The 14,457-nt window shown below is 45.0% G+C and overlaps 1 protein-coding gene across 2 annotated transcripts in view; it reads right to left on the reverse strand.

Annotated features, from left to right (window-relative positions):
• Positions 1 to 11,074, reverse strand: part of USF3 (upstream transcription factor family member 3) — a 33,655-nt gene extending 22,581 nt beyond the window's left edge. Inside the window, exon 1 of one of the 2 annotated variants that reach the window (XM_005486085.4) lies at positions 10,922 to 11,074. In XM_005486085.4, coding sequence (XP_005486142.3) covers positions 10,922 to 10,966 — 45 coding nt within the window. In that variant the 5' untranslated portion in view covers positions 10,967 to 11,074. Of the gene's footprint in view, positions 1 to 9,103; positions 10,545 to 10,921 lie in introns of those variants that run through there. The other variant, XM_074534791.1, reaches the window with a different exon arrangement.
• Between the last annotated feature and the right edge of the window lie 3,383 nt (positions 11,075 to 14,457).

Consider the following 14,457-nt stretch of genomic DNA (forward strand, 5'->3'; position numbering starts at 1 on the left):
TTGTGAGCTCCACTGAAAAGAGGTGGTTAAATTTGTTAAACAACACTTGTATAAAACTCTGGGCTTTCTACTGACAGATTGTACCTAAGAGAAATGATTGTACCTATGAGAAATATCTGAACTGAAGCTGTATTCTTATTCTGTAAGGACAGAAACTTTTGCATTTTATTTGGTATTCCACAGAACAGCTGAAGCTGGCAATACCAGGGAGGAGGTTTTCTTAAGGGCTGCTGAAAATATGGGCTTTGTGAATTAAAAAGAAATTTAAAATAGTGCCTAGGTGGAGATTTCTGAGGGCTGATGAATGTTTACATGGTCTCAATTTCTCCCCCTTAGCTGTCGTATGACCAGAGCTTTGACAGAGAGTTTTCCATTACTTGTTCCACATCAAGTATTGCTTCTTCATCAAGATCCCTTCATGGATTCTCTAAAAAGTTCACTCATGAAATATGCTCACTTAACTCAGCTGAATGCCATCTGCAGAGAAAACGTAGCAAAATCCAAATTCTTAAAACAGATGAAGAAGCAGCAACTCATCATTTATATTTATTTAGTACCAAGCTTCCCTTAAGCTTTGTGTAGTTAACAGCTTTCACAACATCAACCTAAAATATTGATTTTAATTTAAATGCAATGTCATCCTCAGAAATTAAAGGATGCTTTGTGTTCTGAAGATTTAAATTTAACATAATTTATTCTCTTCTATAGTTCTGAAACATAGGGTATAAAACCTGAAAACCAATTTATTTAAATATCTTCTTGTATACCACCCATCTTTCCAGGTAGTATTTAGCAAAAAAGAGATTTTATGAAATCTCTTCTTCAAAACATGCATTCAGCAAATACAAGAAAAAGTCATTAGATATTTTTTGGCATTATTTTTTCACTCCTTATTTAGGAATTGTTTCCAAACTTAATATTAATTTTTAAAAAGAAAATAATTATTCCAATCTGTTATCTTTGGCTGTACAAAACAATCTCCCTCAAATTAGTAAAGCCATTCCATTCTTCTGCATCAGGCAGGAAGAATCATTTTTATATGCAACTTCACATATTCTGCAAACCTACCAGCAGTCCAAATCTTTCTTCCTCTGAATCTCCTTCAGCAAGCTCGTGCTGTGACACTGCTTCAGTCTCAGTTCTTACAGGTTTTGTACACCTCGTGTAGTTAGTAATGCAATGTAATGTAATGTAATGTACACCTCTTAATGTAAAGCTAAGATCAATTCCAAGGCACAGACAAGAACCACTCAAATGCTTTTTTCCTGACACAGTGTCTTCTTCATCCAAGCAACTGCTGGAGCTCACTTCTCCAATCCTCCATGCATGTTTTAGAACAAGGCTAGCTTTAATCAGGGACCTAGTCCCAGCTTTTAATGACAAGCAAGGTGCCCTTGAAATCAAGAGACAAAATTTACTGCCCCTTCTTTATTCCCCCTTGGAATGGATCTATTCTAATGTTGTATTTACCTAATAAAATGACTGCAGGAAAGGTAACTCAAAGGCAACCTTTGTGATTGTTACCTGTGTGTATTAACTACTGTGGCCTATCAAAGCAACTTGGGAAGACTATCAGAGAGGAAAATGAAAAGGGCTATTTTTCCTGACAGGAAGAAATCAGGATTTCCCTGTTACTGTGACCCTTAATGCACTCCCTCACCATAGCTGGGCCCACTGACTGATTTGACTGCAAGCCCTCAAAGAGATGAAGTTCCCAGATGTTTACAAAAGCCTGGGGTGAGCAGAGGAGGAGGATGGGGTCAGGCGAGGCACGGGCACAGCTGGGGCAGTGAGCAGCTCTGCAGCACGGGTGTGCAGGCTGACCAGCTCAGGGGCACTGCCACCTTGTGCTGAGGAAGATATTCCTGATGCAAACCAGCTGAGAGCTCCCCAGGCCAACCAAACTGCTCCCAGAGCCTCTGCAAAAGCTGAGAAAAGAAAACTAAAGCCAAGAAGCTCAAACTTGTTACATGGAGCAACTTTTTTTTTTTTTTAAGGTGCTTGCAAATAATAATACATTGAAAGAAAACTTCACTGCTTTTAGATATTTTTATTCTGTCTCTTTTGTTTGTATTGTCTAAACTCAAATACATTAGTATCTTTCCTCCTGCTGACTTAAAGCAATTAAGTTTCAGTAAGGCTCTTACATAAGAACATGCAAGAGAACTAGAAAGAAAATGTTTAGGGTTTTTTTTGTAATACCATTGGAGGAAAAGAAAGGATAATTACTCAAGTGATACTCCCTCATATCTACATTGGTTTTGCTTTCATTTGTAATTTTCAAAATATCAATGGCAATTGCACTGGCCATTCAGTAACAAGCAGTTTTAGGACAGCATTGATGTAGGGTCATTCTGAGAAATCCTGACCAGATCTGCTTAAGAAAACTTAAGAAGAAGAAAACAAAAAAAAAAAAAAAAAAAAAAAAAAAAAAAACCCAAAAAAACACCAAAAAAACACCAAAAAACAACAACAAAAAAGAAACTTCCTGATCTAATCACCTGAAGATCCACCTCGCATATTTATTCTTCTTCGTCTACTGTTGTTCCCTCCCAAGTCTTCCTAAGTAAAACATCATTTCTTTTTAAACCTTAGAGGAGGGGCAGAGAGGGAGCTCAATGTCCCCAGAATTAAGTATCTCACTCACTGTTTATGGTCTGGAAAATATTTAAGGAGAAGTATCTCTGCACATTTTGCACCCAGATGAGAGCTGCTGCCACTCTCACATTGTGCAGATGATCTTGGCACTGTAGACAAACACAGTGCAAGTAAAGGAAGATGCCCACAGGAACCATCTCCTGTGGGCTGGAGTAATTGTTACAGGGAAGCAGGAATTTGGGAGCTGAAGAGCTGTAATTATGGAACCAGTGCACAAGCCACAATCACACAGACCAGAGCTCTCACCTAAAGCCTTCAGCTACTTTAGATCAAAATAAGGGGAACATCGCTCTTTTCTTTAGCAAATCAAGGAATGACCAGGGAAATCCTCCTGATCCCATGTCTTGTGCTGAAATTCACAAGTTACCAACATACCAATTCCACTAAGGAAGTGAGAAAGTGTGAGCAATATCTCTATGTTGCAAGGCAGTGCTCATCCCCCTGGCTTCCAATGATCCGTGGTACACCTCAAAACCAAACCACTTTCAAAGAGAAGACAGACATCTATTTATGCTGTGCTTGACAAAGGAGCCACGAGTGTGTTTTGATGGTGGGTACAAAGTGAATTAATTGCAGGCAAGTTTCTCCCAACAGAGGTCATCACCTCGGTGTGGGTTAGGGTGAGGTTACCTGCATCAGATGGCAAGGGCTGCCTGCACCAGGCTGAGCTGAGAGCGCTCTGCCACTCGCTCCTGAGCAAGAGCAGCTGCTGGGGAGCCCCACCTTGCTGCCTAAAGAACAAGGAATTCTTTTCCTGAAAACAGCTGAAACATACAACTCATCCTGGTCTCCAAATACTGTGACCAAGATGGTTATTTATAACTCAAGAATCCATCCATACATGAAAATTGTACTTGAAACGTTGAAGACTTTTTCAGACTTGACTGGAAAAATGTAGAAGCTGTAAGTCATAGAATCACAAAATGGTTTGGTTTGGAAGGAACTGTTATAGATGGATAATGAGATGATTGGCTCTTGCAATTAAAAGATAACTATTGTGTGAATGTTAAGAAAAGCTTTAGTGGTGTATAGTTATGTTATTATAGTTTAGATGCCCTCTGTTCTCCCCATAGACCCCTTTCCCCCCTGTATTGTGACCATCAGACAGCTGGGGTTGTCTAGGACAGAAGCTGTGCCATGTGCCCCTTGCATGGAGCAGCTGGGAATTCCCAAACTGGGAAAAGCTTGGTGCTTAGTGGGTGCAGCATGATCTCCAATCAAGTCACAAGAAAGCAGTCTCCACCAATAAATGGCAAAGACTGAGACTTTGACAGGGGCCAGAGCTGGCTGATGCAACCCCCAGGGATATAAAAGACTGAGCATCCATCCTGAAGATGAACCAGCCATGTGGTATCCACAAGGGCAGTTCCCAGTGCTGCAGCTTTTACCTTATGTAGTCCTTTTGTTGTATTTTTGTTGTATTTTGAATTTTCAAAGTGAGCAGTTGTCTCTCACAGAACCTTAAAAATTGTCTCGTTCCAACCCCCCTGCTATGGGCAGGACACCTCCCACCAGACCAGGTTGCTGAGAACCTCATCCAGGCTGGCCTTGAACACTTCCAGGGATGGGGCATCTGCAGCTTCCCTGGGCAACCTGTTCCTGTGAGAGCCACTCCAATTCTGCCTTCTCATGTGACCTTGTCTCCAAATGAAACCTCCATCCAAAGAGCAGGACCTCGTCACAGAGCCTGACAACCAATTTAGAATTACAACACAAAAACATTCATTTTGGCTACAATGATTTAGCCAGAGCAGTATTCTTTGCTTCACTGCTTTGGTTTTAAGCTGAGCTCTTTTTGTTCTGCAGCTACAAAGGATCCTCACAGAGTCTGTTTATAAAGCACACACGGTCCCGAGGAGGTATCAAGGCATTTTCTGACATGTGCCAAACTGCCTTGCTGCTCTCTCCTGAGGACCCTGACTAACAAGCAGCGCAAAACATCCTGGAACTGAAATGTTCAGGGCATCCAGAGAGTTTATGTGTCAAATTTCTTAATTCATCTTTTCAGATATGAGTAATTCAGTACAAAGGATTATACAGTCAAGTTCTTAAATATTTTATAGGCTTGGGGTTTGAGAAATCTGACACAAACTAAGAACACATCAAGGCTTCATGATATAGGAAGCAATATTCTATGGGCCTGCACTACAAAGTTCCTTTACAATATGCAGAAGAGATCAGTCCTGAGATTCTGCTACAAACACTGCCCTTCCAGAGTTAAGGGATTTCCCTATGAATCTTAATGAGGCCAAAGGCAAAAATGGCTGAGGGAGAAGGTACCAAAACCCAGAATTTCAATTTTTATGTATAAGCTTTTGAAAGAAGCTCACTACTTACACTTCAATGAGCTTTCAAAAACAAGCACACACACATTCTGCCCCAAACCCAAAAGAACCAAACTAAATCTCCACAACTTTGCAATGCACATTTTATAGGCAAACTACTCACAAGAGGTTTTAGTGGACTGAAGTCTCACTCTCCTTCACAACCTCAATGCAATCACACCTTTGCTTTTCAGAGGTTTTTTCCTTGGACTCATGAAGTGGGTGTACTGGGCAATTACTTCAGTTCCAGGAATAAAGGACTCATCTTGCAATCTGGATGTTTGACAGTTTTGAATAATATTGGCAGGGATAAAGCTGCACATTATTTTAATTATATTTAACAGAGAGGTCCAAACTAAAGTTATCTGAGCTGAGACGAGCAGAGAAAACAACCACACTTTCATAACAATGTCAAAGAGGAAATTTGAAATAAAAATCATTGCATGTTAGACACACGAAAATGCAACTACTAGGTGCATATCCATAGAAAACCTGAATTCAATAATTCCACCTCTTAGGAGAATTACTGTACCTGAACTATCTGGGGTGAATAAGCAGTTCTGAAAGCACTAGGAAAAGCAAATAAGACTACAATAGAAATTTAGCACTGACAATGGAGAAGAAACTAAAACCCGATTTCCAAGTTACTACTTTGCACAGGTCTGAAAGGAATGGATAAAGGGGACAGACCATGATCCTGCAAGTTTTACTTCATTAAAAAACCATTCCATAAAATGAAAATGCCTTACCTCTACTCTGTCTTCTTCTATAACTGCATGAAATCACCTCCCTGTTGCCACCTAAGACTGACTTGGCAAAAGTACCTTAAAGTGAAACTAGGAGTGGGAGAACTCCACTGCATTCCTTAGCAAGGGATAGCTCACACACTTAATATTTCCAAGCTGGGAAAAACAAGGTCTTCCCATTCTGCCCAGAATAAAACAGAAAAACCACAAAGTGAGATGGACTGTAAATCCTCCTGAGACAATCCACAGGTGGGATTCTCCCTCAGCCTTCTCTGCTCCAGAGTGAACAATCACAGCTCCCTTGGCCTCCCAAGACAAGAGATGCTCCTGTACCTTAATTGTCCTTGTGGCCTCTCAGTGGACTCTCTGTGGTACATCCATCTCTTTCCTGTACTGGGGAACCTAAAACTCAACACCAGATGCCACGTGTGGCCCCACTAGTGCCAAGTGCAGAGGAAGGATCACCTCCCTAAGCTGACACTCCTGTATCAAATGGAGCCCATTCAGCACCCGTGCCACAAGGACACTCTGTTGGGTCAGGTTCAGCTTGGTGTCCACCAGGTCCTTCCCTGCCAAGGTGCTTTCCAGCTGCATGGCCCCCACCGTATATTGGTGGACTGATTTGTTCTTCCCCAAGTGCAGGATTTTGCTCTTGTTGAGCTGCATGAAATTCCTATCAGCCCATTTCTCCAAGCAATAATAGGAAAGTACCTGTGATGATTATCTTCCCCTGCTGCCCCAACTCCCACAAAGCAATGCTGAGAGATGCAGCCTCTCCCCTGGCTCACTGGCACTCCTAACCCAGCAGGCCAGATGAGAACACCACTGCAGCTTAAAACTGACTTTGCACAAGGATCACAGAGACACCCCACACTCCCCAATAAGTACACTGAAACAACAAGATTGCTTCTCATGGTGACAGTGCTGGCTTAATACTTGTGAAACTATGACCCAAAATGATGCCAAAACTAGGTAAGCTTCTCCAATTACACAAGAAGTCCCAGAATTTCCAGCAGGTGAGAGACTTACATGGAAGGAGGAGGGATTTAAGCTATAGATGCATAATATTTAAACATTCCTGAATTAAAGCATCTCTGAATATTAGGGATGCTCCAATAGTGGAAAAATTATGCTCCTGATTTGGAGCTCCATTTTACTACTGGAGTAGATGAGCAAGAAGAGCTGCAGCATGAAGCTTTGTACAAGAACTCTGTTCAGTTTCTAGCCAACAGCTTCACTGATGCATGAAAGCAAAGCAGAGTCCAACTTCAAAGGTGGAAGGCTGGCATGAATTAAGTGTCCCTGGAGCCAACCACATTACAGACTACAGATGCAGACAGACACCCCAAATGGACAGTATTATTTTCACTTGAACTTCAGTTACTTGAAGAATAAACAAATCTTTAAGGTCTCCTCTCCCCATAAAACCCTTACACTTCTATTAACTGTGTCAGCAGGCTAATGGGCAATGTTTTCTGTAATATTTTCATGGCATTGCCCACCATACCAGAAGCTGGAAAAATGGATCATAGGTTCTGAGGAACCTGGATTTAGACCTAAAAGCTAACAGCTCCATACTTGGATCATTCCAGCCTCACTAGAGATGGACCCAAAGAACCCATTCAGGTACCAGAATACCAGCATGACTGAGATGTGCTCTCAGATGGAGCTGATTTCAATTCATGGTTTTCACACTGGTCAGTTAACCTGAGAGAAGTTCAGGGAACTGAGTGGGAAAGGCACTGGTTACCAGGAAGCATGAAACATTTTCAGCAGCCCAGTGCTTTCCTCTTATCTGAGCCACAATGGCACCCAGCGTGGCTGATGTAAGAGATTGCTATTGCAGGTCATGGCTGCAAAAGGAACTCATTCACCTTGGAGGCCAAAGCCATGGCTTTTCACACAGGAAACAAACCCAGTTTACACACAATTTGTCAATCTTGTGCACACAGCAGAACCTCTTTTGTGCTTACTCCAAGCATGACAACGGCACTACACTGGTAAGGTGGCAAACCAAAGTACACCTGGGACACATTATATCCACCCATAAAAGCTGGAATTGCATTTTAAACAGCAAGTTAGGTCAGCATTACATAAACTGCACAACATTTCCTAATCAAGGAGTTGAGACCTTTACGTGTTTTCCTGTAATCTGAAATAACTCAAATACTGCTTGAGTTATTAAAATTGAATACACATCACGGTGCAGAGTTCCAGATGAGACAGTTTTCAATTAAATAACACTACTGAGCCATGTCCCTGATGGAAATGTCGGTGAAGCTGTGCATACAACCCAGGGTTTTAAATGAAAATGGATGTGTAAATGTGTGCATGCATACAATCTAACAGCTTTAGTGTTCCTAATCTTTTTGTAACAACTCCAGTTATAAATCTCAGGGCTCTGAAGAAGTGTACTTGCCTCCAGCCTGATGGACTGCCCATCCACAGTATTGCCAGTCATTTTATAATTCTTCATCTCAGTTGTGTCTGTGATTCCTTTAATCAAATGAAATCCCTCAGGAACATGTTTTCCTATTTTGAAAGGTGTCACTGTCCTTCAAAGTGGCACAGACTTTGTGGCACTTTTCACAAGTTCTTGTGACACAAGCAACCATGATTCATTGGGAAACCCTTTGTATCAAATGCTATGCTTCTTATACCTCCCCCCAGCCAGGTGTCACTTACAAAGTTATTTTCAAGACCTTAAGAAGCACTACTGTACCAAAATTAAACCACAGAATGGCTCCTGTCAAATCCAGCATGTCCCAGCCCTTGACATCCTCACATGTCTGTTTCTTTCTGCAGCACCCAGCTTCAACTCATACATTGTATTAATTCAGATCCAAGTGTGACATGCTTGGTTACAGTGTCACACACTTTGCATCAAGGCACTTTGCAAATTAAAAGTGTGCTTAAACACTTGGAATGCACCACCCTGAATCTCTCTGCAGCCTAATTCATTATACTTCAATATGTGGAAGCCTGAGGTGTTCTTACAACTTCAGCACATGGGGAGAAACCATCAACAACCAAACAATGCTCAAAAAAGCTCCTCTGTAACTCCTGTGCCTAAAAAGAGTCAGGAGCATCCCCCACATTCACCGAAGAAGAGCAGAGGTGAAGAACAGCTGGAGTAGCTCAGCCAGCAGAACACATTCACAGAATCTTTGCTCTCTTGCTCCCAAGGTATCTCTGATTTCAGAGCACAGCTGAACTTCAGCTACCAACAGGAGCCCACCATGCACACAGCAGCTGGGCCAGCCATGTCACAGGGCCACTCCAGGGACAGTCCCTTGGTGTGTCCCTGGCCAGCTCCTCAGAACGCTGCTTCAAACACCAGCCATCACAGCAGCTGAGCCACTGCCAAAAACTTACATCCTAATTATCTCTGTGCAGCTGCCAGAGTCCTCCAGGATCCACCACCTTTTTTCATCTACTCCGTTAAAATCCTCCCATGTATCCACAACCTAAGGGAATAAGTAAGTCTCTAAGGGAATAAGTCATTTCCAAACACTTCAAAATTTCCAATGTTCTTGCACTGTTTCACATACCTGACGTGTTATTTTGAATACAAGCACCTTAAAAATCACGCTGACAACACAAGCATTTCTCTAAGCTTATTTCCCATTCAGCGGCAAACACATTTTCAGTTGTCAAATGTATTTCATCCTAAAATGTACCTATGAGTTATTGTTATGGCACTAATTGAAAATCAAAAATTAAAGGTTCTAAGTCTTTCTAATAAAAAGGAAGTTTCTTCCTTCCCATTTGTCTGATTACTGCACACAATTCATGAGCAATGAACAAGGCTCTGCAGTTGTTTGAAGGGCTACATAACATAGTCACATAAATAAGATGGTCCCAATGACTTGTATATTAAAAGTAAAGCTCAAATCATGCCTCTAAAACAAGCTGCTACATCACCTGACTTCTGGATGCTTAACTGTGCCATCACTATCACTGCTAGAAGTGCTTAATAATTGCATGTCTAAGTGAAGTCTAATAGAAGTCCAAGCTATGTGAAAAACAAAAACACAGTTTTGTGATTTTTGTACTTATGGGCAGAAACTCAACACATCACTGCTCTCTTTTTCTTTGCCTTACTTCCAATTTCTCCCTACAGACTCCCCTGGACTATGGGCACCATGTGCCACAGCTGTATCCAGCTACAGCTATGTCAATGGACTCAGCTCATTTGTGCTGTCACAGGGAGCTGCATTTGAGCTGTCCTGTCCTTAATGCGAGCAGTACCTGTAAGTTACAAACACTTCTGTGCCTGCAAATGATGATTCCCATGAAACTGAAGCCTTCCAACTCTTTAAAGCCCCTGCTGCTGGCAAATTCGACCGAAATCGGCCGGAGAGCTAAAATTACCAGGCAGAGAAGGAACAGACAGACACATCCATCAGACTTCCTTCCTTCGGAGACCAAGCTTACTACACGGGAAACGTTAGCCACGAGTGACCGAATTCTAAGCAAGAAAGCTGTCCCTGGAGGCACAGCATCCCCTGAGCCCGTGGGGATCCCATCCCGTGGGGGTGGCACTCGACACGAGCACCCCGCCGCCATGCACGGAGCGGGAAGGGGCCCGGGATGCGGGAAGGTGCCCGGGATGCGGGAAGGTGCCGGGCTAAGGGAAGGTGCCCGGGCGAAGTGAAGGTGCCCGGCTGCGGCGCAGCGCCCGCCTCTCGCTGCCTGCCGAGCGAACTCCCCGATCGGCGGCTCACGCTCGATTGTCTCGCAGCGCGCAGACCGCAAAGCGATGGAACCACGCCGCTCCCCAAGTCCTTACCGCTCCCCAAGCCCTCACCGCTCCCCAAGCCCTCGCCGCTCCCCAAGCCCTCGCCGCTCCCCAAGCCCCCGCCGCTGTTCCCCCGACTTTCCCCCAGTCCAGCCCCGGCCCGCAGCCGCTCCACTCTGGGCAGCGGAGCCCGGGCACCGCCACCGCGCCGCGCCCTCACCGCCACGGGCCGCCCGCGCTCTGCCGCTGCGCCCCGGCCCGTCCCGACCCCGCAGCCGCTGCCCGGGCCGGGCCGGGCACACCGGGGCCGGACAAAGGGGCACCGGCCCCACCGGCATCCCAAAGGAGCGCAGCCCCGGCCCAGCGTGACGCCTCGGCCCCGCTGCCGCGGCCGCTCCGGGTCCCTCTCCTCCCGCTGCCGCTCCCGTCCCTGGTCCCCGGCCGGCACTCACGGTCGGGCCGGGCGCGCTGCGCGGCGGCCCCAGCGCCGGGACCATCCTCCGGCGGGCGGACACCCCGCGCCAGCCCCGCCGCCGCCTCCGCGCCGCTGCCCGCCCGCGCAGCCCACCCTGCTGCTCGCGCCGCAGCCAATCACCGAGCGCGGGGCCAGCCCTCGCGGCCAATCAACAAGCTCCGGGCCGGAGGGAGCGTCGCTCGCCCTCAACTGGGCGGGGCGGAGCGGGCGCGGGCCAATGGGCGCCACAAACATTGGCGGCGCGGGCCAATCAGAGGGCAGGGAGACAGAGACTGGCGTCAACAAGGTAAGGTGGCCGAAACAGGAACTGGCGGGGAGCGGCGTTCCGGGCAGCCAATGAGCGCAGCGGGAAGAGGCGCGCGGAGGGGCGGGCGGCAGCGCTTAAAGGGGCCGCGCCCGCGCCGGGACAGGAAAGGTTGCGGCGTTGGGTCGGTGCTGAGCGGCACCGCCGGCACCGGGAAAGGAAAAGGACCGCGTGTGAGAAAGCGCCGTGCGTTATTTTGTGCATGCTGCTGTCAGATGAACAATCCCGTCCTGCCAGGGTGAGTGACCCGAGCGCTGCCCTTGGCCGAGCGCAGCCGCGGGCTGTGAGAGCCCCGAGCAGCGCAGAGCAGCGTTCGTGCCCCGAGCTGCTGCCCCGCGCCATCGGCACTCAGCGATCCGCGACGGAGCGGCGAGCGGAGATAATGGCTGGCTAAAGGTTTGCTACATGGAGCTGTCCACGAGGAGCCAACCACGTCCTGTGACTGTTCTGTGCCATGAGTGATGCTTTAATGGACACTTTTTCTTAACTTTGTCACATGCACTGCTCATGTTTAGCTCTGGGAAGAAGGCACTCCATCCATCTTCCTCATGAGTTAAATCAGAGTTTAGGAAATGAGGGACTGTGGGTCATTAACAACTTCCCACGACCTCACATTTTGCATCCTGCCAATGCCTAATTCAGCTATCATCCATGATAAGGCAGATTCCCAGTTCCAGCTCAACTGCTTCCCTGAGAAAGCGTCTTGTATCCATATGCCTTCGTACAACATAATAGAGCAGGGACAAGTTTCTGAAGCGGTGTCCAAGAACTCTGCTGCTGCTGAAATGAGTCATAGCAGCAATCAGATGTTCAATAACCCAAAGCATTTTGTTTTGAATAGCTGCCACTTGCAAAATAACCTCGCAGCTGACATTAAGCATAAAGCCCGTTTGTGAGCTGTGAAGAAAATTGAGGCCAAAGCTGTTTTTGCAGAGGAATTCTAACATTACTATAAATACCAGCCTGAAAGTGTAAAGCCGAAATGTAAATGCACTTTTTTGCTTTTCCTCATCTTTGGTTCTGATATGACACAACCAAACTGGAAGACAAGTGAAATCTGAAATGCCACTGCTCCATCAATTTATTCCAGTATAAACTGAGGGGGGAGGTTTCTCTTCTAAAGGGTAGTGTGCTTTTTTTGGTGAAGATTTTCACTAAATAGGCACCCCCACCCAAAGCAGCAAAACCAAGTTTACCTTCTGACACAAGAAGGTTGTGATGTAGTGCTTGAGTTCACAAGCGGCCAATACCAGTACAGGGTTAAATATCTGAAATACCGTGGCAAGAATCCAGCAGCAGGTAAAAATCCACAGCTGAATATCACACACAACAAGAGCTACCTGTTTCTCTTGGAGAATATTTATGGCAAGATGGTTAAAAAAAATGAAGAGCTTGCAAGGAAAGCTTTACTTTGGATAGATGATTTGATATTCTTTTGACAAGTCAAGAAGTTTTTGCAGCTTTATTTAAGATAGTCTTAATCAAGAACTTTGCAGGTTTTTTGAACTTTTTTTTTATTATTTAAATTCTTGGCTGTAGTGCAAGTTTGGGTTCAATAATTAGTCAATAATTAGTCTGTACGATGTGATCCAGCAGCTGAGAGGCAATCAGAACACAGGTCAGTGCATCTTTCCCAGTGCAGGAGTTTCTTGAACTATGGGTCATGTACATTCAAGGGAGTGAAAGAAAGCTGGCAACTCAGCAATTTAGAGAGCTTCAGCTGGTGGTGCCACAATGCCTTCGGGCAGAATGGCAGCAAAGCTGAATGCTTTTACAGTGTTAAAGCACTAAGGAGGAGGGAAGGAGGCAGAATGAAAAGAGAGGGTTAGAGTAACCATTCCATTATCTGTTTGAATTGATGCCTCTTTAGGGGCAAGAGAAAAGAACACAAGGCAGGACATTTGTCTCTGACAAAGCATCTGGATTAGATGGGCTGAATAGATTTAGAAAACCCCTATGGAAAGGAAAGTAACACTGCCAGAAACAGATGACAATGCTCATCTGACAAGATTGATTCGGTAGATTCTCAAAAAGACTTCACATAAGAGGTTTTGGACAGGGATTTTTTAAAGTAATCCAAGATACTGCAGGATCAGAAGATAATGTCCTCACAGGAACAGAGAACTGATGAAAAGACAGAACAATCCCAGTGTTCCACGCGAAGTGAATGACTGACCACTCACTTGATCCTGGTGTGGTAACTGTTCTTGAAGTAGTTGTACCAGTAACAAATTAGAGACAACAGCACATCTGAGTGATTACAGAGGTGCCATAAATACCCAAGTTCTGAATGCAGTGAGGGGAAAGGGAGTGCCTGTAGAACCAGCACAGCTTTGGGAAAGCACAACACAAATGATCAGGAGTACCTGTTAGTTTCCCTGTAAAGGACAACTCAGTTATCTGGTGTTGAACAGATGGATGAGGAAGGAGAAGAAACACAAAACAATAAAAGCCGGATGGTTTGGAGAACAGCTGCAGCAGTTTAAGTACAGCAAAGGTTTTCCAGCCTCTGCAGCTGCTGGTGAGGCTGGAGTGATGAAGGTTGCACTTCTGGTAGCAATTCACTTCCAGCTGTGCCTTCCAGGCCCTCCAGCAGAGGTCAGGGAAGACAGCTGGAAGCAGCCACTCAAGATTACAGACAAGTTTCAGAGCCTGAGCTTTGCTTCTGCACTGTTATTCTAATGAATGCAGCAACTCCATCTGTTGATAAAGCAGTTTCCAGAGGAACTTAAATAAGTGAATAGAATACAATGTACAAATTTAGGGAAACTCTTCTTTTCCTCCAGAACCTGGGCCAGAGTGCAACTTCATCACTTCATAAATGGCACTTCAAAGCAGAAGAGGAGCCTGGTGAAATTACAGACAAAAAATGGCTTTAACAGAAGAGACTGGAGTTGTTAAGAAGAGAGATGAGTTTTACTTAAATACCTTTCTGAGAAAAGTCAGTGCTGGATGTTAAGACCAGTCACTTTTACAAATATGGATCACAGTTTTTCAAAGGCTGTGGTCAAGATTTGCAATGACTAGCAGCTAATTTGAATACTTTAAACTTTTTAACCTATAAAGCCCAAACCAGAGTTCTTGACACCTGGTCTGTTTGTCTCCAAACTGCTCAATCAAAAATATTCCAGAACAGTTCTTCTTGCTCTCCTCCCTCCTACCCCACAAGACAGGACTTCTGAGGAAAGGCTCGTAACTTCAGGGAAAAC

This window comes from Zonotrichia albicollis, chromosome 2 (genome assembly GCF_047830755.1).
Source record: "Zonotrichia albicollis isolate bZonAlb1 chromosome 2, bZonAlb1.hap1, whole genome shotgun sequence".
Taxonomy (NCBI): domain Eukaryota; kingdom Metazoa; phylum Chordata; class Aves; order Passeriformes; family Passerellidae; genus Zonotrichia; species Zonotrichia albicollis.